This window comes from Magallana gigas, chromosome 10, assembly GCF_963853765.1.
Source record: "Magallana gigas chromosome 10, xbMagGiga1.1, whole genome shotgun sequence".
NCBI classification, from domain to species: Eukaryota; Metazoa; Mollusca; class Bivalvia; order Ostreida; family Ostreidae; genus Magallana; species Magallana gigas.
Genome location: NC_088862.1, coordinates 32,175,503 through 32,203,051, shown reverse-complemented (window position 1 = coordinate 32,203,051; position 27,549 = coordinate 32,175,503). Strand labels below are relative to the sequence as shown.

Genomic DNA, 27,549 nt, shown 5'->3' with positions numbered 1-27,549 from the left:
TTCTATTATTCATCCGATTTTCAAAATCTTTTCGGTTAATAGTTCAGAATAAAGAGAACAATTTAAAAAATATGGTCCGAGGGGCCACTTTCCGACTCCTTATAGGGACTTACAAGGCCTAAAAAATAGAATCTTATGTAAGTTCAAAACAATATTAAGAAAGAGTTATCTCGCCTTGCTGAGAGTAAGTAGAGCATAAATACTCTAATGAAACCAAGTTTTGTGTCAGAGAAATGAAAAAGTACTCTTATACGATTTTTAAAAAATATTCATACAGAAATTTAGAGTATAGTTACTTATAAAATTCTGGAGTTATCTTTCTTTTGATATTTCTTTTAAGTTCTTATTCAGGCAAGTGGATTACAGTATGTTCATGTTCATGTACCAAGGCGTGGAAGAATTGAGGGGCGGGGGGCTGAATGATTTAAAAAAAAAAATACTAAAAAAAGGAAAAACGGGGTTGTCAGAAAGCCCTTACTCACAAGTCCATTTGTTTATACCAAGGTGTCCTTATTTCTATACCAAGTGCGATGTTTTGAAACAACATCTATATAATTGATTGTTTGGTGTCAATAGAAAAAAATAATTTCAGTATTAAATAGATCAGTGTCACAATTTTTTTCTTCTTTTACCTACTAGTGACTTTGACAGGTGTCAAACCACTGTGGTGTTATGAATGTCATTTTCAGGTATTTTGAATAAGTACTTACAATGGTAACGTTCCTATAAAAGTATATATCGGTTCTGCTCTAAAAATATATAAAATAATAGCATAGACCGTCGGAACAGGGGGGGGGGGCTTTTTTTTTTAATACATAACCATAACTTAACCACAATCCTTGTTAACTTTTTACTTTGCTTTTCAAGATTTCTGATAAGTCTAATTAGCTCTCCTTCCTTCCACTTTAATTTTATTTCCCACGCCACTGTATAGTAATACGCTTTTGGCTATTTTGAAGCGAAAACATCTTAATACAGTATATATGCATCGCCTATATACACACAGCTTTAAGACACGCGGAAAAAATCCTCATTACCATTTTTGATATCAATAACCTTTATACATATACTAATATGATATAAATATAATTTACTGTACGTTTAGCACAAAAATTATGGCGTATTACAAATATTTGATGGAATTTACCATCTTTTAACAATTTTTTCTTCATTTCATTTTCATTTCAATTAAAGTTGGGAACCAGTGATGAGAATACACAATACAGCGAGATGTCAAGATTTGATCTGATACAAATCCGATCACTTTGTCAATTTAATGTTTGAATTTTCCAAGGACCCCCCCCCCCCCCCCCCCGGCCTCCTCATCTAGATCCGCGCATGGAATTTTCGTCTGTCTACCTCCGCTTCATTTCTGTTTACAGTTTCGACGTATTTCTGGTTTCCCTGTAAAAGCATGCGTGACACGTGACAAAAATTTATTAAATAATTTTTTGTCAAATCATCTCTTTGGGTTTTTTTTTTATCTTTGTTTGGTTTTTTTGGAGGGGGGGGGTGTTTGTTTGTTTGTTTGTTTTGTTTTGGTTTTTTTTTTTTTTCTTTGAGTCAGATTTTGAAGAAATTGATATTGATTTTTGAGTTTTTGACATACATTTACATTGAACTAGTTTTTTGACAACTCGTTTGTAAGATAAGATATATATTTCAAACACAGCACGGGTATTTTTATGATATATTTTTTTTTCAAAATGGGAGTCGAAAAAACTTACTTTGGATTCTTACTATCAAAACTGAGAAATACAAGGTTGGAAAAACATATCTCTGTCTAGGACTAAACTTGCAATTGTCCTCATGGCTAGCAAATAGGTATTATATAATAGACATGCGATTCTGTTATTACGGACCGCCTTCCGGCGGTCCGTTATTTGATATACATTTAATATTAAATAGTGTAACTGCGTTTCTGCGGGATATTAATAGAATTAATATTTTGCTTCTTTTTATGAATTAAAAGTAAATTTGCATGTAGAAATATGTTTAATGCCATGCTTTTAAAAAATATCACATATTTTTTGTTTTACTCGTAAATGAAAAATAGGTCATACTTAGTAGACTGTCGTGTTTGGCGCGTTTTTATCGAGACTATAGTTTATTCGGAAAATTTCGGAGTTGTTCATTGTTTTCAAAGCAATGCCAGTCGGAACCGGTATGCGGGACATACTATAGACCCGAAATACTAAAGACCTGAATGCATGTCAATAAATTTTATATAAATGATATATTTGAATTTCTATGTGCTGTGGCAAATAAAATGACTTTGTGTGTGTATTTATTATATTTCCATGTAAAACGTGGTAGAAATTATCATGAAATTATATCCATATCAATTATTTACGCAAAAATATGACAGAAATGAAAATTTGAATTGACTGGAAAATTTGAACTAATCCATTACTATTTTATCATATGGTCCCTTAAAATCATATAAACTAGTGCATTAAGTTCCATTCAATACAATGCAACAAAAAATGGTTTGAAATACATAATCTCCAAGAGAAAAATGATGAGTTGAACTTTGTATTAAACTGTTAAAGTAATGTATAAATCAATGTGTTCTCCATTACTTCATACTATGGCAATGACCATACAATTACCGTAGGAAATGCTTACAGTAATGAACTCGATTCTTAATGATGATAGTAAAATGTTAAACTTCAAAACAAGTTGCTGAAAGTATATTAGAATTTACCATAAAAATTAATACAACCAACTATTATTTTTTTCTTTTTGGTGTGTTTTATGTAAACAACCAATGATTCATACAACAATTATATTTTTTGCGGCCCATTTGACACTTGCGTCAATATGATTTCTTGTATCATATATGGCACATTTATTTAATGAAAGGTGCGAATGTGTCGCGGAGCGAAATCACGTCCATCGGGTTCGGGAGTACATAAATAGCAAATACTGCTCGTGCAGGTGGAAGCCCCACATGTTTCTGTTTGACAGCCGGCTCGAAATAATATAGTAGCGTGTTCTATTACAACCGCAAGACCTGTTGCTCTGAGAACCAGTGACGAAGAATTCTTGAAGGCAGCACTGTTTATATTTGTGCCTTTGGTTATATCAGGGAGATACCTTCTTAAAAAAACTGTAAGTAAAATGACTTTTATTTGTGTAGCCTGTTTAATAGCTACTGCAAACTTCTATAGAGTGTTATAATATTTTATAGATGGTTAAAACGTGTGTGTCATTGATTTTCACTAAAAATACTACAGCTTCAAAACTATGTTTTTACCCATGCCTCTGGCTTTCTATCAAAAAGCCGTTTAAAGGTAGGGACAGTTAAAATGTTAATACATGTTTGATATGCAAATGACCCCTGACCCTGGTCCAATACCCAACGTACAAACCCTTTACCTGGACCTCCAGAGTAGGCAGTCAAGTTCCTACCGCATACCTGTTTGCATGTATATCTGTCCTTGTCTTGTTTTTGTCCTATTTGTACCATGCATATTACATGTTGAAGTGAAGGTAAGGCTTTTTGCCTTGTATATTGTTTTCCACTAGATGATGTTTAGCACAAGCACAGGAATTAACAATTTACACATTAATATGATACAATGTTTAATATGTTCAACCATATATTTTGTTCATTTTTATATATATACTGTGGAATCATTAAGATTCGTGGTGGCTCAATTTTCGTGGTCTTCAATGGCAACAACATTTTTAGCGATGACTGCTGGAAATTATACTCTGTATGACTTACCTAATTGCTTATTATAGTTTCAGATACATTCCTTTTAAACATGAAATCTTATTTGTTGTATTGGTTAAAAGCAAAATAAACAATCAATAAAATATTCCCTATCATTTAGCATGGTTTTAAACAAAATCATTCCAGAATTTCCTCCGAAAGATAAGTTGAAGTCACCCTGTATTTTGAATACTCAATCGTGTAAATTAACCCCAAATGCATTAAAATGATGATTATCTAACTGAAAAAAAGACGCTTCCACAACCTCAGTAAACCCATGTTATAATTAAATATAACTGACGACTGTCCTGTCATGCTTATTGTTAGGGGTTATGAATATGGGTGATGCAACCACATACTCATTACTGTGAATTAAAAATTACAACCAATGTTTATTTCTTTAAGTGTTGAATATCGGTTGGTAACTTGTAATTACCGGTAGTAAATAACTCTGTTTCTTTAAGTATTGAGTATCGGTTGGTAACTTGTAATTAGTAAATAACTCTGCCAAATCCATGTTTGAATAATAATAAAACCGTTTAGTTAAACAGCGAGCAAAGTGAGCTCTAACAGCAAGGCGAGTTTAAAAAGTTGCACATTCATTCATTTATGTCAGTTACTCTGTCAAGTAATGCCCTGTATTTATCAGAACAGCAGTTCCCTATAAATATGGTTTTCCATTTCATACTTTCACAAGAATACAAGACAAAAATAATTAGAGACTTTGTACATGCATTGTAAATATACTGCTGATACAACCATTATATAAGCGTCCTTTAACCTCTGTACACTTTTAAATGAAATATCAATTGAAGTCCCAATGGATTTCATACCTATTGGTCTGACAGAATTTTTTGGCGTCAGTAAATTTCAACCCACAATGCAATTCCAAACAGACCCACAATGCAGTTCCAAGCATTGCAAATGTCGTTCTCATGCTCTCCCAAGAATCAAAGTAAAACTTTTGAGAAACAAATAAAATGTGGAATTTCACAAACAAAATGCTTTTAAAGTAAATAAAACAGTATATATACTTTGCATAGTTTTATTTCTTCGGGTAGTTTTCAAAGAGACAGACGACACTTAACCGAATGAACTTTGACGTCACAATAATGGGAAATTACTCTAACTAGTTATTGTAAATCTGCTGAAATAATATGTTTTACAGTGCTCCCGTTGTGGGGAGCGCAGCAAGAATCACACATACAATGCATCATTGTCAACTTAGTGTCATTCAGTTATCAACTAACATTAAAGACTTTGAGAGACAGACAGACAGATAGACAGAGAGAACAGATGGAGAGAAAAACAGACAGATAGACAGAGAAGAGACAGAGAAAAACAGACAAATAGAGAGAACAGAGTAAGAGAAAGAGAGAATTATAAGACCGTGGAACATTAAATGGCAAGATTTGAAACATACAGCTTCCATCAATTTCACCTGTTACTGTCAAAACATTTGAAATGAGCAGGGACAAATTGACGCGGACGTCTGAGATGACTTGGCACAAATAATCTTTAGGCAAAGGGGATTCAAAGTTGTGAAAATTAAGGGCCACACCCTTTTTCAAGGGGAGATAATTAGAAATTAATGAAAAAAATTGAGAAAATTTCAAAAATCTTCTTCTCAAAAACCTTTAGGCCAGGAAAGCTGAAACTCGTGTGGTAGCATCTTCAGGTAGTGTAGATTCAAAGTTGTGAAAATCATGACCCCCTGGGGGTAGGGTGGGGCCACAATGGGGGGGTCGAAGTTTTACATAGAAATATATAGAGTAATTCTTTAAGAATCTTCTTCTCAGAAACTAATCAGCCAGGAAAGCTGAAACTTGTGTGGTAGCATCTTCAGGTAGTGTAGATTCAAAGTTTTTAAAATCATGACCCCCCTGGATGTAGGGTGGGGCCACAATGGGGGGTCGAAGTTTTACATAGGAATATATAGAGTAATTCTTTAAAAATCTTCTTCTCAAGAACTAATCAGCCAGGAAAGCTGAAACTTGTGTGGTAGCATCTTCAGTTAGTGTAGATTCAAAGTTTTTAAAATCCTGACCCCCCTGGATGTAGGATGGGGCCACAATGGGGGGTCGAAGTTTTACATAGGAATATATAGAGTAATTCTTTAAAAATCTTCTTCTCAAAAACTAATCAGCCAGGAAAGCTGAAACTTGTGTGGTAGCATCCTCAGGTAGTGTAGATTCAAAGTTGTGCAACTCATGATCCCCGAGGGTAGGGTGGGGCCACATTGGGGGGGGGGGTGTTTAAGTTTTACATAGGAATATATAGAGTAAATCTTAAAAATCTTTTTCTCAGAATCTAATCAGCCAGATGATTCTTTATAATTGTTAAGACTTTGGCCCCAGGACAATTCTTTGGCCTCAGGTTCAGAGTTTGATGTAGCTTTATATCCCATATACATGTATAAACAATCGTTAAGGATCTCTTTGAGAACTGCAATACTCAACATGTGATATGACTATAAAATCATCCTGTTAGAAAAGGGACTAATGATTATAAACATAAAAATATCCAGGGGGAAAAATGGATTTTATTTATACAGGATCTACATGTATTATTGTACATTGTCCAGATAGTTTGTATTACCGGTATGACTCCATTAGGCTGATTTTATCATACCTATTGTTCCTCAGGTGAGCGATGTGGCCCATGGGCCTCTTGTTGTCATAGCACTATGGGATAAAACAATAAAGAGCATTATGGGATGTAGATACAAAAAATTTCTTGATAAATCTGTAGGTTTAGCTCGTTCTTTTTCCCATGCGCACTGGTTGTTAGAGATCGCTTCGCTCGCTGTTACCAAAATCTTCTCAAAATCTTGCAAAGCTAACGAATGGGGACATTTCCTCAGAGATGAAACAGTTGTAACTTTCACTCATTTGGATGAATGCTCACATTTATTTCATTTACTACATTTACTTTAATTTCCAGGAACGTACACGTAGCATCGTTTTTTTAAAGGGGGAGGGCATGGCAGCCCCATTTAAAATATCTTTACAAGAAAGAAGAAAAAGAAGATAATTCTCAAAATCATGAAAATTCTAATTTGGGGTGAGGAATGGGGAGTGTGGAGTATGCTTTTAGCTCCTTAGTTGTTCAATGGTATCTTTATTTTCTGTTCCATTTAATACATGCTCCCAAAGGGGGGAGGTGGGGCAACTCCATGATCCTTATATGATAAGCAAATATTTTTTATATGTAAAGGGGGGGGGGGGGGGCGCTCTATAATAAGTCTATTTTTATTTGTAAGTTAAAGAAAAATGTCTGCTGCAAGAAAAGAGGAAATAAACTGCAATGATCATTATGTTAAAATCTTTATTATTCAAAGACATTGTATCTGAGATAATTTCTACTAATAAATAAAAAAAAAATTATGAATAATGAAAAGAACATGAAGAAGGTGTTGCAAAACAGTGGGACTATTCCCTAACGTGATAAGGGCTTTTAAATATCCGTATCGCTTGAGAGTCACACCTAAATACAGACACATTAACGTAGACGACTATATTTGCATAGCGGGTATGTTCCGTACGGAGGCAAAATAAACAAACATTTTACGCGCATTTCTATCGAACACGGCAGCCACCAAATACAGTTAGAAAGATAACCATATACATGTTTTCTGTATTCGAATGTTTACATACTTCAATTTGATATCTACTGCCCATCGTGTTGAAAATATCATTCTTGAGATACATGAATAAATTTTATTCTGGCTCTTCAAAACCGTCAGAGTTGTAATTATAATCATCCTATGTTTCTATAGTATCTAAATAAATGCTTAGTCTAGTAAAAAAGTACAAATTTTACGTACATATTTTCAGTAACCTATTGCTTAATCACTGATTCAAACTTTCTAAAATGATTTTGTTTGCTTTTAACAACCTGTACATGAATATTTGAAATCAGCATACCCGTTTATTTCATAAAAAGGGTGAAAAATCAACTTTCTACATTGAGGCATACTAAGTACATTGTTTTAAAATCTTTTGTTCAGAAGAAAATGTTTATCAAGTTTATAACGGGGACCTCACACAGTAATGTTGAAAAAAAAAATAAGCAGGCAGGCAAAACATTACATAAAGAGTTTAAATAACTTTATTCTGATATTCTTCAATTATCTCTACACATTACCTCTCCATGCGATTAAAAGAAATAAAATTAAAAAAAAAATTCCAACTTTATCGGGATTCGAACCCAGTCAAAAATACACGTTTTTAGACTATTCCAACTGCGTTACCACTTGACTATCCTAGACATGAATTAAGAAGGGAAAAATTTAATACGTCGTTTTTAGATGTCAATAATGATTTTTTCCAAAAGTTAAATTTATTAAAAATATGCCTCTTTGAAACAAAAATCGGAAATGGCAGTTTTCAAGAAATTGTCTTACTCCAAACGTTTAGATTAAATTTATTTTGTTTGAAGGAGGAATCTTTTCACAATTATTTTTATAATGAGGATTCCCCTTTTATATAGCGCTAATTCTGCCACATTTGTCTGTGTAACCATTTTCAAATTTATTTCATGGTCTTAAATAAGTTAGTTCAAACTTTCCAAATAAAATTCTACACTGCTTTAGGTACAACGTTGCATGAAATTCTGTAACTTTGATTTTTCTATTTTATCTGCAACTCCTTTAGGGAAAATTAGCATAGGAATTGCAACACCTTCTTTGCTGAAAAAATAGTTGGCACGTTTTATTTTAATTTGCATTAAAATTCATTTACATTACGTTGCTACTTTTATTTTTAATGATTTATCGTAATTCATTTATTGATCAGTGATCACATACTGCGCTTGCCTCAACAGTTGCACCATAACACATATTAGAGAGTTTTTTTTAAAAATCAGACAGTCCCAGGTGATCAGCAAAACTGGTAAATATTTCAAATGTCTGGTAATTTTTCTTATCTACTCAGTCAGATTGAACGGTAATATAAAACGACTACTGAGAGACTTTAATAACCTTTTTACAACCCAGATTTTAATGTTTGCAAACACCTTCAATTTCGATTTAACAAAGCAATTCACAGTAAGGCAATGGCTAATTAAAGAAATAATGTTATATGAGATACTGAAAATCTCCAACTGATATTAAAGGGTTTTGGTCAAATTTTTTCTCTTTTTATTATTTACAATACTTTATAAATGCATTTCTAATGATCAAAATAATTTTGGGTGCCTGCCTATGAGTTTTAAGCAAGATAAAGGGCTCACAATTCCTTGTCATGTAAACAAGGCTCGTCCCTTTTTTGTTTACATAGGTTCAATATACCAAGGCTCGACATTTAAAGGCTTAAAATGTCTGCTTATCCAGTACCAGTTAAAATCAAAGTACTGAAGAACTGATGGGAGTTGATTTTATCAATTATTGTTTATTTTAAAATCGATGATATGTTATTTTGCATGTCAAGTACTTTCCTATAAGTATTTGAATTACGCACATTTTTTATAATATGAATTCTCCCATGCACAGGAATTTTGTGAAAACCCAATATGAATCATGTTGTATAATATTCAAAGATCTATTCCATCAAACTACGTATCAGTAATCGGAATAGTTATGAGAAATTGTATGGATCCAAGCAATATTGAACTCTAGTCTCGTTCAACCAGACTCTTAGCTGTATCCGTTAATCACCGAAAAGCAAGAGAGAATCGCTGCTTGTCGGAGATTTACGGAGACAGCCGAGCGTCTGGTTGAACGAGCTCTGGCGTAGGAATATATAAAATGTACGACTTCAAAAATTATCTAAATTATTCGTATCATTTAAAATCTGACTATTTACAAGGTATCTATAAATAAGTTTCCTTGAAAAACAATGCTTAAGAACTCATTACATCGAATTTATTGATTAGAACTATATGATGTCAGCAGTGTTGATTTGTGCTTAGGTCCAAACACTGTTTCACTTTCGGTTAGCCTGAGTAACTGCATAGGAGAGTTGATTAAAATCAACTCCCAAAAATATACGGACAAGTGATTATTGCTGGCCACTTGTCCGACTGGACAAGTGCGTTTTATGTAAAGAAGTCTTCAACATTTTAAAAAGAAAAGAAAGTTTTGTGATAAGTTTATCCGTAGTCTCGTTATAAGTTTATCGATTAGTTATTTTGAATTTCAATGATATCAAATTGCAATGGGATTGAGTTACTCTTGATCGGGATTGAAGGTCACTAATTACAAACAACTTTCAATATTGAACTGTAAAGGTGTGGATCTTAGTTCTTACAAAGTACCAAATTTCAAGAAATTAGAAATGCAAGTAACTTGTCGAAACATTCTAGGCATCAAACATTGACTGATTTCAATAAGTATTATTTAATAAGGCTATCATGAAAACTGTGTTTTCGTTTTCTGAATGCAAAGAAATTGAAAGTAAAGAGAGGAGATTTTGGAAAATTTTCTCTACTTTCAAATACAGATTTATTCGTTTTTTTTACCCCTGCTCCGAAGGAGAAAGGGATGTACTGTTTTACCATTGTGTGTCTGTCTGTCTGTCTATCCATCTGTCTGTCTGTCATACCTGAAAATTGTGGATGGCGTGTAATATTCCATTCGTTGCCTTCAATTTTGTGCATTTGTTTTGTTTTATTGCATATTATGTTTGAAAATAATTCATTAACCTTAATGTTTGATGATAGTATTCTCCTGCATTGGAAAAAGTGCAAAAAATTTGATACTTTCATCGCATCCGAGTAACAGGGTGAGGCAATTAAGCTGTACGTTCCAGAGTTCTTGAAATCTTTTTTCTGCTGTCAGTCATTTGGACTGACTAACATCTGAAGTTTGTCAGTCCGGACAAATTTCTATCAGTCCAAAATATTTTAATAGAAAGATGAAAAACTATATTTGGATTTTAATATCAATTTATTTTATTATTAACTAACAAGCCTCCCAATTTCTCTCATTTTTTCCTGATATGATTCCTCTTAACTTTCACATTCTGGCTTCTCACGTTCACATACTTATTTATTACTTCATTAATTTTAACTTCCTTCCCTCTCTCTCATCAACTTTCCTTTTTTACCTTTCTTTCTCGTTCTCTTTTTGCTTTCTGCAAACAACATGCCACAGGGACTTAGTTATCGAATAGTGGAGTTATTATTATTTGCTCCCGAAGACATAAATGATTAAAATTAGTATTTGTGTGTGTATTTCTGTGTATTACAATGAAAACATTAACTTAAAACCCTGTTTCAATGTGTAAAAAGTGTATTTATAAACATAAAAAACGTAAAAAAGACGACACTCGCCATCTTGGATTTATAGGGGGCCATCGGTTCACGCTATGTTTTAAACCAGTTCTCCAATTTCTCCAAGTGATTTCTGATGATATCTATGTTGGAAAATGATCGAAAACCTTATCCCTTTGGCCTGACTATACATATGCTAGTTGCATTATAAAACCAAAAATAATTACATAGTGTCGATATGTACTCTTATCGAAAGCATCGGAAGTTTACATATAAGTGACGTAAGTTATATTCATTAGTACTGAGATGTTCCGAAAACGTATGATCAGTCTAGAGAGAACCAAAAATCTGCGAAAAATCCTCTTGATTTATCGTATGCATTCGGATCTCCTCAGTGATTACCCTGAATAGTTTGCATTAACTTCGTTGCTTTCGTACGAAATTTAGTCATGTTTTTGCAAGTTCCCCTGTCAACTTTTACCGGTCATTTGGACTGACAGGCAACATCAAGTAATCGGTCCTTGATTATTTTAATCGGTCTTGCCGACAGGACCGAAAGATTTCAAGAACTCCGACGTTCACAGATGTCAGACCTCTACAGCGAAATACTTTGAACTGCGAAAAGGTCTGCGACGTATATAGGTGTTGTTAGAATAGCAGCAATAAGAGAGAAATATGGAGGACACTGCCTTTTACGAGAGGTGTCTTTAAGTTGAACATGGAATATGTATGGTACATAGGCCCAAGACAAGGACAGGTACATGTAGATGCAAACGGATAGGTTAGGAACTTGACTGACTACTACATTATTTACATTTCACTAGTGTAACAGATATAATGGTCCATATGGGATATAACAAAAAGTGCAAAAAGATCATATTTTTTAAATATTTTATTTAATAAAATATGATTAATCCACATTAGAATTAATAAAATGTAACAACTATTGGTTAACAACTTTTAAGTTAACTTGAGTTAAAAGCTCAATGAGCTTTTCTGATCGCATTTTGTCTGTCCTCCATCTGTTCCTGTCTGTCTGTCTGTCCATAAACTTTACATTTCAACTTCTTCTCCAGAACCACTGGGCCAATTTCAACCAAACTTGGCACAAAGCTCCATATTAAGCAAAGGAGATTCAAAGTTGGAAGTGTTGAAGCATCCTCAGGTAGAGTAGATTCAAGATTGTTCAAATCATGATCCCCATGGAGGGTTGGACCGCAATTGGGCGTTAAATTTTAACATATAAATATATAAAGAAAAAAAAGCAAAAATTGTCTTTTTAAAAACCAATTGGCCAGAAAGGTGAAACTTGTGTGGAAGTATCTTCAGGTGAGGTAGATTTAAGTTTGTTCCAACCATGATTTTCTGGGGTAGGCTTGGGCCAAAAGGGGGGGGGGGGATAGGTTAGATTCAAGTTTGTTCAAATCATGATCTCAGGGGTTAGGGTTAGGCTACAATAGGGGGTCAAATTTTTGTATTTATATCCCATATATAAAAAATTGTTATGAATCTTTTCTGAGAACTGCAATGCTCAACATGTGATTTGACTTTACAATCATCCTGTTAGAAAAGGGACTTAATTAAATTATAAACATAAAAATATTCAGAGGGAAGGTATGAATTTTAATCTATACAGGATCTTCATGTATTATGCTACATATTTTGTATAATGACTCCATAAAACTGATTTTATCATGTCTACTGTTGCTCAGGTGAGCAATGAGGCCCATGGGTCTCGTTTTAATGAAATATGGCTTGATTGACTTGGAAAACTACTGCAATTCCTAATATTTTACACTTTATTATAACATGAGTGGCATAAATGTTGTTTAAAAGCATTAAGCGTTAACAAAATTTTATTTTCAATCAGACCAAACAGCTCTATGTTTAAGGATTTATAATATTCTATATAATATTCAAGACACATAACAAAATATAAAGGTACTTCGTCGTCTTATAACGGGTTCTTTTGCAAACCAAAATAGACACCATTCGGGTAAGATTTGGCAAACAAGAAAAATCTTATGCTGGCTGCACAGAAGTGTAAACGAAAACAACAAGAAGATTATGAAAATTGGTCAATCCAGTGTAACCTGACCATTTCAATTTTTTATCAGGTAGGTAGTATTTCAATTATTAATTCACACATGTAGCATGTTCACTAAATATATTGTTATATGGACAGCACTTTCATTGTTTGTAGCTCACCTGTACTGAAAATTCAAGTGATATTTTATGATCATTTGTTGTGTGTTTGTCAGTTTAAATCTGAATTAAACCATTGTTATATATAAGAAAAGAATTTTAAATTGAAAACACTTTACAGAGCATAGCTCTTTTCAAAGGTGATATAACATGTATCATGTAACTGAAAATAGAAAAATAGAAATGGTGTCTTAAAAAGTCCTGAAACACCAATTATTCTATGTACAGTAAAACACGGTTATAATGAAGCACCAGGGATGGGTGATTTTGCTTCGTTATAAGTGTATCTATACTACTATATTAAAATAATAGACTCAGATTTTTGGGCTTTAATATTGAGAAATCTGAAGAATACTGCCATTTGTTTTATATATTTTAAACATTATTGGCACTTGAAGATTACCAATTTGTTTTTATTTTTTCTCAATCAAGCTTCGCTAATTAATAATCAACGAAAATTCTAAAACAAAATCCGGGGAGGCATTTTAACTGTGGTGTAGGCCTGTCCCGAGACACAGTTAGATTATTCTAACTAAGCAGAGTGTAGTGAAATTAATAGCATTATTGTAGGCTTAAAGCTTTATTATGTAAATGGCAACAATACGGTGTGTCGATGTATCTATTTCGTAAATGTCTAATATCATAAACAATCTCAACCCGTGCACGCACGGGTCAAAGTCTAGTTTCATTATATCTGTCAAGTTTACAACTTAATATTGTCATGGCGAATGAAAATCACTTGCTGTAAGCATCAATTCCTTATTAGCATGTTTGCTATAACCGTGTTTGACTGTATTTTGTTTAAACCATGACCATGGGTATATACATGAGCTGCAGGAAGGATTCAATATTGTTCGGGTAAGGAATGTGGTGCATGGGCTCTTAAACTATTTAACTTACAGAGATTTTCTGGTCTGCAGTGTCCAACTGTCTGTAAGTTTGTTCATAACCATGAAGAGGTTACTATAGTATTTTGAAATGAAAGGAATTCCTTAATCTTTGTTCAGCTTTTTGGTATATTTTAGAAGAAAGTTTTATTCATATCATGATCCTTAGGGTTCAGGAAAAAAAGCAATTTTAGTATCACACTCACAGAGTAAAAAATCCTTCAAAAATATTTTAAGAAACTAAATGATAGTTTTTATCATTATAATACAAACATTTTCAAGTATGGTTGATTTGAATTTGTTGAAAGTGAAACAATTGTAACCCTTTGATGGGGTCAAACATTTAGTTAATATTTACAATTTTGATGCAGATTTGATTAGGATTTTATGTGTAAAATTAATAAAGGAAAACAAAAATAGTTTTAAAATTTCATTAATGTTTCATTACAATTTGTTTTGTTTGTATTGATATTATTCTAATCTATTAAGATTTTGTGATGTTTATGGCATGAATAATGTGGAAGTGAGAGCTGAATGCAAGACATATTAAAGATTGGGAATAACGAAGGTGTCAATTAGCACCTGAGTCCCGGGTTGTGTGTTAATAAAAACAAAGAAATCCCAGCAAATGGTGAGATTTCTCGAACGTAAAAATGAGAAATTGTGAAAAAATTGTTGCTATATTGTTATAATGAGAGGTTATATAATATATTGAATTTATTCTGTTTATTAGTTAATGGTCAGACATCTTTTTTAAAATTATCTATAATGTGAATACCAACACTAAAAAGCTATAATATTGTTTTGTTAATATAATTTCTAAATAATTCAATAATTCATTCTATTAATGACTAATGAAAGCATTCAATACTTTCAGACCAGATTCACCATCCTTTCCAAACACAGATAAACCAATTGTAGAAGAAAATTGCATTCTTTTAAAGCTTGGACCCTCACACTTGGTCATCTAAAGCAGATAGCCTAGAGATCTCTCTTCAAACGACGACCTTGTTTGCAAGCATTGTTATAATAAAGTTTTTCGAGAATAGATGATAAAGGACGTCAGAGAGAACAGCAAACTCCTTCTGAAGTCGATGAATAACTATAAAAAGCTTTATTTCATCACCCTGCTGTGTGATTGGGAATTTCATTTTAATTTTCTATTATAATTTGTTTGCACCAAATATAATTTTGTCAATTTGAACTTTATATATATAAAGAAAGTAAACTCACATTGATATACATGTTATTCTTTGTTGTATTTTTTTCTTTAAAAAATAATTGAAAGTACATTGTATTATTTATCTCAACAATTTTATAGTTAGAATTGCAATTTGCATTATTTTTGTTAACTTTGGTTTGCATTAAATTAAAGTCATAGTAGTGTAGACCCATGGTCCTCTTGTTTGCACTGATCATCTTTCTAAAGACAAGATAGGTCCATTTTTTTTTTAGTTCTGACCATTTCCACTTTATTTCTGTGCCGCTTAATATATTTATTGAAAATATGCATTTGCTTGAATCTAATTTTCCTAAGTATACACCAATATAATATCTTGTTCGTCGGACCCCGCATGCTCATATTTATTTAACTATATAAATAATATTATTATTGATTTTCCGCATTTAGGAAATTCTGCACTCTTTTCTTCTCCATTTTTTTGCATTTTAAATTGTTTTAATTTATAAATCAGAATCAAGTAAAAAAAAAATATGACCGTCTGCACAAATTTATTCATGTACCATAAAAATGTTGTCTACAAGAAATAACAGTATTATTATTGAATCGCTAGCCCGCTCGTACATTTTTTCATTAGATGTCCGACAAACGAGATTATATCGGTGTGGCCACAATGAATTTCTTGGATATGGAATCAAAGGCCAATTAACATTATTTACATAGTTATGAAGCTACATTTATGAAATCGTGTTGCTTAATTTAATATGCAACCAAGATATCACTGTTACACGTTAGGGTACAGAATTGTGACCTAAAGTCTAATTAAGTCGCATTTCTCAGAGATGGCTTAACAGAATTGTACAAAACTCTAGGATACGATAGGCCTGCATATCTAAACGTGCACGCTTGTTTGCTTTTTCTCATTTGGGGTTTACCAATCACTTTTCTGGGGGGTCAAAAGGGCGTGGGGTCTAACATTGAACCTTATGAGGAAATTCTTAGGACTATTTTGCAAATGGTTATAACTTGAAAACGGACAAAGATAATGATATAGGGTTTTCAGAATCACAATTTGACTGTTACAAGCAATATATAAGGTTTATTAGATCTGACCCCTTGGGTCATCCCCACCCCCACCCCCCACCCCTGGAATTGGAAATGACCATATATCTCAGAAACTGTTAAAATCCTGACCCTAAACCATATACCAGGTATATTCTTGTTCCATGAATTAAGCTTAAGGGGCATCAAATGGTATGTAGGCCATGAGCCCCGGGGTGGTCCTGACCCCCTCAAACAGGAAGTGCACAAATAACTTGAAAATGGTCAAGATCCCCACCCCTAAACCATGTAAATTCTTGTTCCTTGGTTTAAGGGGCATCAAATGGTATGTAAGCCGTTGGCCCTGGGGGTGGTCCTGACCTCACTCAAACTGTCAGTGCCTGAATATCCTGAAAACGGTTAAGAACCCTACCCCTAAACCATATATATTCTTGTTCCATGTGTTAAGGGACATCAAATGGTATGATGGTCATGAACCCTTGGGGTGGTCTTGACCCCCCTCAAACAGTAAGCGCCCAAATATCTTGATAACGGTTAAGATCCCCACTCCTTAACCATATATATTCTTGTTCATTGTGTTAAGGGGAATCACATGGTATGTAGGTCATGGGCCCGCGGGGTTGTCCTGACCCCCCTTAAACAGGAAGTGCCCAAATACCTTGAAAATGGTTAAGATCCCAACCTTTTTTACCATAAATATTCTTGTATCTTGTGTTAAGGGGAATCACATGATATGTAGGTCATGGACCTCCGGGGTTGTCCTGACCCCCTTAAACAGGAAGTGCACAAATAACTGCCAATGATGACCTTGTTTGTTTGGGAGACTTTATAATCGCCCCAATTATAATTACATCTTGTTACATATATTGCTACCTTTCATTAAATAAATTCCATTTTACTGAATTAGTGGAATTGGTTTGAAGATTGTTGTTCTGAAACAACTAACAAAGTTGACTTTTCTATAAATACTGAAATACATGTATAAATTCGTTTTGTAATCTAAATATATAAATTCTGTCAATTAAATTAATCACACTAATAAAAAATTTAATATTGTCTTCTCTGGCTTTTACAGGATGAGGTCTAAACGGGTGTCAGCTGCCCAGAGAGCAGCCAAAGAAAAAGAGAGAAGGAAAGCAAAGTCAAAGACTGAGAAATCATTGAGTTTAGTGGGTGACTCGTTAAAAAACCCAGAAAACCCTTGTTCCATTTCAGGAACTGTGGCCAAAACTAACGAAGTTAGTGGCCAGAGGCTTGTCAAGGCCTCTTTAAAAAACCTTGGCACAGAAACAAGAACAAAAACAAGAACTGAAACAAAAACAAAAACAAGAACTGAAACAAGAACTGAAACAAAAACAAAACTGAACAATTAAACAAGAGCAAAAACAAGAACTGAAACAAGAACAAAACTGAACAATGAAACAAGAGCAAAAACAAGAACTGAAACAAGAACAAAACTGAACAATGAAACTGAAACAAGACTGAACAAAGAAACTGAAACAAGAACAAAACTGAACTATGAAACTGAAACAAAACTGAACTATGAAACTGAAACAAGAATGAAACTTAACAATGAAACTGAAACAAAACTGAACACTGGAACTGAAACAAGAACAAAACTGAACAATGAAACTGAAACAAAACTGAACAATGAAACAAAAACAAAACTGAATACTGAAACTGAAACAAGAACAAAACTGAACGATGAAACTGATACAAAACTGAACGATGAAACTGAAACAAAACTGAACAATGAAAAAGAAACAAAAGTTAGTAATGAAAAAAACTCAAAACAGATACTTAAAAAAGAGAAACTGAAAGTTGATATCGAAAGAAAAGCTACAAATAAACCGAAACTGAACTCCCAAGCCAAAGTCAAAGGAAAAGTAACATTGATGAAAGGAATCCACGAAACGGGAGCTTGCACAGTTAATGAAATTGAAGCAGTGGAAATAGAAAAAGAGGAGAAATATGAAGAAATATTCAATGTTACAAATAAGCGAAAAATACAGGGTGACAAAGTTAAGAATGGTGAGTCCATTGATGCAGTCAAGAAAAAGTGTTGTTCAATTCAAAAAAATATACAAAATCAAATCGAACACAAACTTCAGCAGTTATCGCAACCAGACTATGGAAAAAGGGAAGTTCGATTAATTGATGTATTGAAGCAGAAACCAAAAACGAAAAAAGTAGGAGACTCAAGAAAACAAAAAGAGGATGATGAAGTGTATGTGACCGATAGTGAAAAAAATGAATTGAGTTTTTGTCCACTTTCAAATGCCACAAAAGAACGGTTGAAAAAACGAGCAAGCTCCATTGTTGTTGCAAATGGATCAAAAGAACAATCTGTATCTATTGGCAAGGTACTGAAAGCTCCATCAAGAACAAAATCTATTATAGGGGATGGAAATTGTTTCTTTAGAGCGATATCATTTGCAATCTTTGGTGAAGAATGCCATCATTTCAAGATCAGAAGCACAATTGTTAATCATCTTTTGAAGAATGAAAGTACATTTTTTAGCTTTTTAAGATCAGGATATCAATCAGTCTGCAGTTATGTTCTAAAAAAAGGTATGCTGAAGAACGGTTCATGGGCTACCGAAGTTGAAATTATTGCTGCAGCTCATTTGCTACAAACAGACATTTATGTTTTTGACGATTATAGCAAATCATGGGCAAGATTTTCAGGAAAGCAGGCAAACGGCAGATTAAGTGTAGAATCTGAGGCTATTTATCTGAAACATTGTTACCGAGCGCATTACGAAGTTGTACTGTCTGTGGACGCGCAAAATGAAAATATATCAAAGATGTCTGCAAGCACAGCCTTAAACAACGCCTTTTCAAAAACAGCTGTATGTGATATTGAAGTTGATAAAAAAATCGAGACATTTGGATGTGGCTGTCCAATATCTGACGACATCATTGTGGAAGAGGTATTTCATTGTAGCACAGGGGCAAAGGACCATGAAAATGAGAGAAAAATACTGCAAGGTAACTGTCACCAAGGACATTCCAAGTTCGGTGCATCTGCTGGAAAACAATGTGTTTTGAACAGTCTAGCTTCCTTGATGTATAGTAAAGTAAAACTCGCAAAAGACTGGAATGTTAATGACATGAATGTTGTGTTGAATACAGGAAATGAATTGTATCAGTTATTGTCAAATAGCTCTACCATGCAAAATGATTATGTATTAATTGCAGAAATTCCAAGACAGATCGAATGCTTTAATAAAGAATTTAATTTTGAATTTAATGATTCGTTGTATGGATTGATCAATTCTAATAATTGTCTGCATGATTCTGGTTTTGAAACTCATACTGTCCTTGAAGCATTAGACAGCGCTCTTACAGAATCAGATGGTGCTTTCGTTACATTTAAAGCCAACACATACATTATTATCAAGAACAGAAATTCATATTATGTTTTTGATCCCCATTCTAGAGATAGATTTGGTAAAGTGTCAGGATGTGGAAATAGTATTCTTCTTGAGTTCAATACTACAGAAGAGCTTAGTTTGCACTGTATAACGTTGGCAAATTCTATGAATGCTACTATGTTTGAACAGTTTGAGATCACTGGTGTAAAAGTAGCAGAACTAAATGTACCTCAAAAGCTTCCTGTTATAAAAACAATCGAAAATCAGTTCGAGGTAAATGGGGTAGAACAAACGAATTTAGAAATAGATCAAAAGGTACCAAATCTTGTTGAAAACACAGATTTTCCGGATTTTAAACACAGTCCAATGCTTGTTCCAGATGAAATTCCCGACTCTGCAAAAATAAGAAGAAAAAGAAAAAGTTCAGAAACCTTGAGAGTTTACAGAAAGAAAAAAGCAAAGCTAAATAATGATTTTGATCGTACAAGTCTTATGGATAAACGAAAAGATCAACAAAGAGTCTATCCATTAAATCGGTATCAACTGGATGAAAATTATAGAGAAAAAAATAGAGACGCATCGAAAAGAAAGTACAATACAGATATCCTCTACCAAACAAAAGTAAAAGATGCATCAATTAGAAAGTACAAAATTAACGACAGTCATAGAGCTTATGTTCAAGAAGCTTCTGTGAAAAAGTACAAAACTGATATGATTCATAAAGCAAAAGTCAAGAGGGCATCTTATGAACAGTATAAAACAAGCGAAGTTCACCGAAAAAACATAAAGAAATGTGTTTATGCCAAACTGAGAAAAAATCATGAAGATCAAAAGAAATGGCCTTTTGTTCACGAACAATTTCGTAATGAAATGAAAATGTTACCCGATTATGTCTGTTCTGTATGCTGCAAACTATTATTTAGAAAACAAGTCTTGATATGCGAACCTCAAATATACAACAAAAATACAACCGCAGACGGAATTGGATTAGGACAGGTATATGTATCTACGAAATATTTAGAAAGCTGTCCAGGGACTGAAAAACACATATGTTCATCTAGATGTAAACTGTGGGTGTGCTACACTTGCCATAGAAAACTTCTATCTGGTACTATGCCTGGCGAATGTTTTATGAATAAATTAGAAAACGTAGAGGTACCTGACGTTTTAAGAGAATTAAACTCGGTTGAGCGTCACCTTGTCTCGAGAATCATTCCATTCAAGAAAATGATGGCTTTACCTAAAGGAGGTCAGTTCGGTGTTCAAGGGCCCGTTGTTTGTGTACCTAGCAATGTTTCAGAAACTGTAGAGTCATTGCCACGACCAGGAAATGATAACCAATTAATTCAAGTCAAATTAAAAAGAAAACTTGCTTACAAAGGTCATTGTGAATTCAAGTTCATTAACACTCAAAAGGTCAGAAGAGCAATTGAGTATTTATGTAAAACAAATAAATATTACAAAGACCTTAAATTTGATGAGACCTGGGAAAACCCCATTGAAATGTCTGCTGCCGACGATGACGACTCTTATGAGGAACATGTTCACGAGAAAGAAATGTGCGAAACTGTTGATGATGAATTAAATCATGCATTGCCACATGATACTTGTCTCCAGCCAGTTGATATAGGTCAAGAGGTTCTTGATCAATATTTCGATCAAATATTTTGTTTTGCACCTTGTGAAAAAAATAATCCAATTAGCATTTTAACAGAAAAAGGAATAGACACAAAGTGCTTTCCATGTCACTTTCCTACAGGTGAAAATATATTCGACGATGAAAGAGATGTCCGTTTAACATTGTCCAGATACCTTTTGAACAGATTGATGAATGTTGATCCTAGATACGCAAATGATACCGATTTCATTTTCTTTTCACAGTATTTAACAGAACTGCAACAAGTGGTATCAAACGTTTCAATAGCACTAAGAAAGACACCAGAGAAAGGTTTTGATGGAAGTAAGTTAACTTTGAAGTCATTGAAAAACAAAGACTCTCTGCAGGAAATTTTTAAATCAGATGACGGATACAAATTTCTAAAACCGATTCGAGGGACTCCCCCATATTGGCAGACAACACAAAAGGATCTTTTTGCAATGATTAGACAACTTGGTCTTCCAACATGGTTTTGTTCCTTCTCTGCTGCTGAAATGAGATGGCCAGAAATATTTGAAGCTATCTTAAAACAGCAAAATGACTTAAGAAATGTTGAAGACCTGACGCTGTCAGAAAAATGTGAAATTCTTAAAAAGAATCCAATAACTGTTTCGCGAATGTTTGATAATCGGTTTCAAACCTTTCTCAAGAAAGTGATCTTATCAAATGCAAATCCTATCGGAAAAGTAAAAGACTACTTTTATCGAGTTGAATTCCAACAAAGAGGATCTCCACATACACATTGTCTATTCTGGATTGAAGATGCGCCTAAATTACATACAGATGCTGATTGTGAAGTAGCTGACTTTATTGATACTTATGTTACTTGTGAAACTCCTTGTGAAGATGATGAAAGATTTGAAATTGTTAAGAGCGTTCAAACACACAGCAAATCGCATTCGAAGTCATGTAAAAAGGGTTCAAAAGAATGTAGATTCAATTTTCCACGACCACCGTCAGAAAAAACTTTTGTGTGTCATCCTCAACAGGAAAATATCAAGACTGTCGATTTGAATATGTCAGAAGAAGACTACGATAAAACTATTCGTCACAATATCGAAGAGACCAACCGAAAAGATAGATCGAAAGAATTGTTATCAAGGATTTGGAATTATATTAAAGAAAATGACTCAAAAGAGATGGTTGCTGAAGAACTATTCCATACATTAGGTATTACTCAAGAACATTTCGAAGAGGCTAACAACTCTCTAACAAAGTCGACTTGTGTTGTCCTTAAACGAAATCCTAAAGAATCATGGATCAATCAGTATAACCCACAGCTACTCTCCTGTTGGAATGCAAATATGGACATTCAGTATATAACTGATGCATATGCATGCGTGGTTTATATAGTATCTTACATTTCAAAAGCAGAAAGAGAAATGAGTCAAATTTTGGATTGCACCCAAAGAGAAGCAAGAGATGGTAATCATGAAGCAAAAACTGCCATGAAGAAACTTGGAGCCGCATATTTACATCATAGAGAAGTCAGTGCACAAGAAGCTGCTTTCCGAGTTTGCAGTTTGCAGTTAAAAGGATGTTCAAGAAAAGTTCAGTTTATACCTATAGGTGAAAATCCGATTCGTATGAGTCTACCTTTAAAAGTTTTGGAAAAAAAATCAGATGCAGATGAAGAGATTTGGATGTCAAGCCTCACTGAGAAGTACATTGCAAGACCCGTCTCTAACGAATTTGATAGTATGTGCTTAGCTGCGTTCTGCTCTGAGTATAGAGTTTTAGCTTCATCGCAGGTATCAAAAAATCCAAGAAGCCCCATTCATTTATTGCAGAAGAACTTGGGTTACATTCAGAAAAGAACATTAACTGAAAAAGCTGTCATACGATACCCCCGATTTTCACCAGATAAATCCGCTGAGAAATATTATTTCAGTGTTTTGCAATTATTTTGTCCTCACAGATCAATCGAAGAATTTAAATCTAGAAATAGCTACGAGGAATTTTATAATTCTCCAGGTGTTAAAGAAATTGTTGAAAGAAACCGGAGTTCATTTGAAAAAGATATAGATGCCTTAGAAAAAGCTGAAGAAACACTTGAAAATGGTGGTATTCGAGAAAATGCATGGTCACAGATTTGTCCAGAAGCAGAAGTTGATAGGCTTGAATGTATAATTGAGAAAGAAGCTCAAGAAACCGACGATAATGAATTAGAACTGCAAGTTCCTGATTTGTTAGAAAAGTCTTCGAAATCGGTTGAAATTTCCCAACCTTTAATTTCAAAAGATGAAGGCACAAAGATTATCCGATCTTTGAATGAAACTCAACAAAGAATTTTCTACAAACTAAAATCATGGTGTGTTGAAACAATAGGTGGAAGACAACCTTCGCAACTACAAGTTTTTATCACAGGAGGTGCTGGAACTGGGAAAAGTCATTTGATTAAAAGCATTTACTATGAGTTATCACGATTATTTGCTCCTTCCCTAGCAAATCCCGACGATATATCAGTATTGTTAACGGCACCAACGGGTGTAGCAGCATTTAATATTGGAGGAGCAACTATTCACAGTACATTTGCTATACCTGGAAACAGTGCTTTGCCATTAGAATATCAACCACTTGGTGATGACAAGTTAAATACGCTTAGAACAAAACTTGGGCAGCTAAAGTTGTTGATAATTGATGAAATCTCGATGGTTGATAAGAAACTGTTGACTTACATACACGGCCGTCTAAGACAAATAAAACAAACTGGAGATTACACACCATTTGGAAATGTGAGCGTTTTAGCCTTTGGTGATTTTTTTCAGTTACCGCCTGTTAAGGGAAAGCCTCTTTTCATACACGATTGCTACTTTGATCTTTGGAATGATTCTTTTAAAGTAGTGACTTTGACCGAGATCATGAGACAAAAAGAAGATAAACAATTTGCCGAGCTTCTCAACAGATGTAGAATAAAGGTTAAGAAGGAAAACTTGAGTTCGGAGGACGAATATTTACTAAAGAGCAGAGAAAATGACGAAATTATTAACGCATTGCATATATTTTCGACGAATGCTCAAGTCAATGAATTCAATGCACAAGCATTAGCTTCACTCTGTTCAAACAATGAAATAGAACCAACGGTTATAAGAGCGGAAGACTGTATCAAACAAAAGTCATCACGAGGAGAAGAGAAAGGAAATACGCTTTCGTCGGTAAAAAATCAATTCAGGTTAGTAAAAGAGCTTCAGATATGTGTTGGTGCACGGGTTATGCTGATTTATAACATTGATATTGCAGATGGTTTAGTTAATGGTGCATTTGGAACTGTTACAAAATTGGTACATGGAAAGTCTACGAATGCATCGGAGGTGAAGTTGGTAGAAGTAAGTTTTGACAACAAAAGTGTTGGTAAGCGACGTGGAACAAAAGTGAATAACGAAATTAGAGTACCCATCGAGCGAGTAGAAGAGATGGTAGGGAAAAACAGTAACATTGTTAGAAAACAGTTTCCATTAAAACTCGCCTGGGCATGTTCCGTTCATAAAGTGCAAGGTTTAACCGTTTCTAAAGCAGTTGTGTCATTAAAAAAGATTTTTCAACCAGGACAAGCTTATGTTGCCTTAAGTCGTGTAACTTCCCTCGAAGGTTTGACATTGCGAGATTTTAATGAAAAGTCAATATATTCAAATCCATGTATCCAGGAATGTCTGGCCTCGATGCATCAGTTTCTTGACATAGACAAAGAGGTGACTGAAAAGAGACTGACAGTGTTGTATCACAATATAGAGGGTCTGCGAAACCATTTAGAAGATCTTAAAATTACTTTAAGAAACCGAAGTATTGATTTCATGTGTTTAGTGGAAACATGGGTGACAAATGAAATAACCCTTGATACGGAATTAGATTTGTTTTCATCAGTTCATCAACTTCGCAGAAATGCATACACTTCAGACAATGCAATACAAGCTCAGGGCAAAGGAGGAGTATGTGTCTACAGAAAGCTTAACAGACAATGCCAGTATGAACGAGTTATTTTACCTATTGACAATCTAGAATACATAGCTTTTAAAGCGAGTAATGTATTATTTATTACATTGTACCGACCTTCATCGTATGCTGTTGAATGTTTTTTGAAAACGATGAATAAAATGTTAGTATTTGTTCAGACTTTGAATCTTCCTTGCCTTATTATGGGCGATTTTAATCAAAACATAAACAATGGCATCTCTTCGATCAAGCAGTTAATGGAAAGAAATGGATATACTCAACTAGTGACGGAAATAACAACTGATGGTGGAACCATGATAGATCACGTGTATGGCAAAGATATAAATGCAAGAGTCTCAATGATTCCAACACACTATAGTTACCATGAAGCACTTGAATTGACAATTTTCTGAGCTTCTTAACAAACCCAGAAATTCAGTATATATATATATATATATATATATATATATATATATATATATATATATATATATATATATATATATGCTTGATGACTATATATATATATGCTTGATGACTATATATATATGACTATATATATATATGCTTGATGACTATATATATATATGCTTGATGACTATATATATATATATATATATATGCTTGATGACTTTAAGAGATAGTAGATTAGCTTACAAAATCTTCATTGAATAATATTACTTGTGTTGCTTTTAGAATTTCATTGCATCGGTGTGGTTTTAACATTTTTTATATAGTACAACAAATTTCGGCTCTTAAAATGTATATATATAGAGAGAGAAAGAAATAGGAAAAAAATAGTGATTATTAAAGATATAATTTTATAGTTTTAAATCAGTTTGTCTTGGTGACATTACAAATCAAAAATGGAAATTCAGTTTCATCAAAGCGTTTATTAAAATTTAAACGAATTTATTCTTTTATTAAGATCTAAACATTATTTTAAACATTAGGGAGGTCGAAAAGCCCTTACTTTTTGTTGAAGACAAAAAAAGTTCTAGTTAGGGCTTTTCGACTTTCGGTCGAAAAGACCTATTGTTTTTGTCTTTTTTTATTATTATTATTTTAAGACAAATTTCTGTCAGCGATTTTTTAAAAACTGGAAGGAATATTGATACAAGTATACATTGGTCTTACAGCAAATGTATCAGTTTATGAAATGCAAGGTTTATAAGTTATGGTTCCGGTACTTCCGGTTTTAACAAGGAAAATTGCAAAAATTGTTTGAAACTCAATTCTTTGTTTATTTTTTAATGTAGAACATTCAAATTTTAAAATTATCTTTATCATAAATAGTTGTTCAAAATTGTAAGCGTAGAAAACTTTCTATCTCTTACTGATTTTGAGATATTAAGTCCTAAACTTTAGAAAAGGGGGGATGAAAAAACAAAAAAATTCAAATGACATTTAAAAAATTATTTGACGTCTGAATATTAATAGGATAGAAGTAATTAATATATAGTCCAAGTTTCATTGAAAAGTATTGAGTACTTCCGGTTTTATGAGCCGATGAAACTTGTCTATGGGAGTTTCTATGTTAAATTGAATTCACGCGTGTAACGTTTACTCAAACAGTTATGAAGCAAATATTTTTAAATTTAGTATTTGCAATAAGGGACCTAATGCGCAGACCGGAAAAGGTCCTGGAAAAGAACTTCTGAAAAATAAGGGAGCTGTAGGGATCAGTATTAAAAACAGCCCTTTAGCTGTATCTTTTTTATTATTCATCCGATTTTCAAAATCATTTCGGTTAAGAGTTCAGAATAAAGAGTACAATTTAAAAATTATGGTCCGAGGGGCCACTTTTTGACTCCTTATAGGGGTTTGAAGGGTCTAAAGATCACAACTTGTTTAAATTTCAAAATTATTTCTTGGAAGAGTTATCTCGCTTTGCTCTAAGAATGTAGAGCACAAATACTCTTAGCATACCAAGTTTTGCGTCCAAAGAATGAATACTTACTTTGGAATGATTTTTTGAAAATATTCTTCTGAAAATTACAGGTGTAGCTACTTGTTAAATTCTGGAGTTATCTTTCTTTTCACACTGCAGTACTCATAAATTCCTATCTTAGCAACTGGTTATACCGAGGCGTTTAGAAAATTTGGAAATAGAATAGAGATATTTTTTTTTTGACACTTTAAATAAAAACGGGAAACTGGGGCTGTCGAAAAGCCCTTACTTTTTGTTGAAGACAAAAAAAAGTTCTAGTTATTATTCTTTTTCTCGACAGAATTTCCGTCAGCGATTTTTTTAAAACGGAAAGGATTTCAGAAATAACTATACAATAGTCTTATAGCATTTTTTAATGTCACCAGTA

At 33.5% G+C, this 27,549-nt stretch overlaps 3 protein-coding genes across 3 annotated transcripts in view; 2 read left to right on the top strand and 1 right to left on the bottom strand.

The window, feature by feature from the left end:
* LOC105330818 (uncharacterized) overlaps positions 1 to 27,549 on the top strand; it is a 480,842-nt gene that overhangs the window by 72,658 nt on the left and 380,635 nt on the right. The gene's annotated exons all lie outside the window — the stretch shown is intronic.
* The window catches only part of LOC136272182 (uncharacterized), an 82,734-nt gene that overhangs the window by 32,399 nt on the left and 22,786 nt on the right, over positions 1 to 27,549 (bottom strand). The window lies entirely within an intron of this gene.
* Positions 2,926 to 27,549, top strand: part of LOC117683827 (uncharacterized) — a 39,348-nt gene continuing 14,724 nt past the window's right edge. The window contains exons 1-2 of the mRNA XM_066073442.1: positions 2,926 to 3,114; positions 17,343 to 21,282. Of these exons, the coding sequence (XP_065929514.1) occupies positions 17,827 to 21,282 (3,456 nt within the window). The 5' untranslated portion in view covers positions 2,926 to 3,114; positions 17,343 to 17,826. The remainder of the gene's footprint in view (positions 3,115 to 17,342; positions 21,283 to 27,549) is intronic.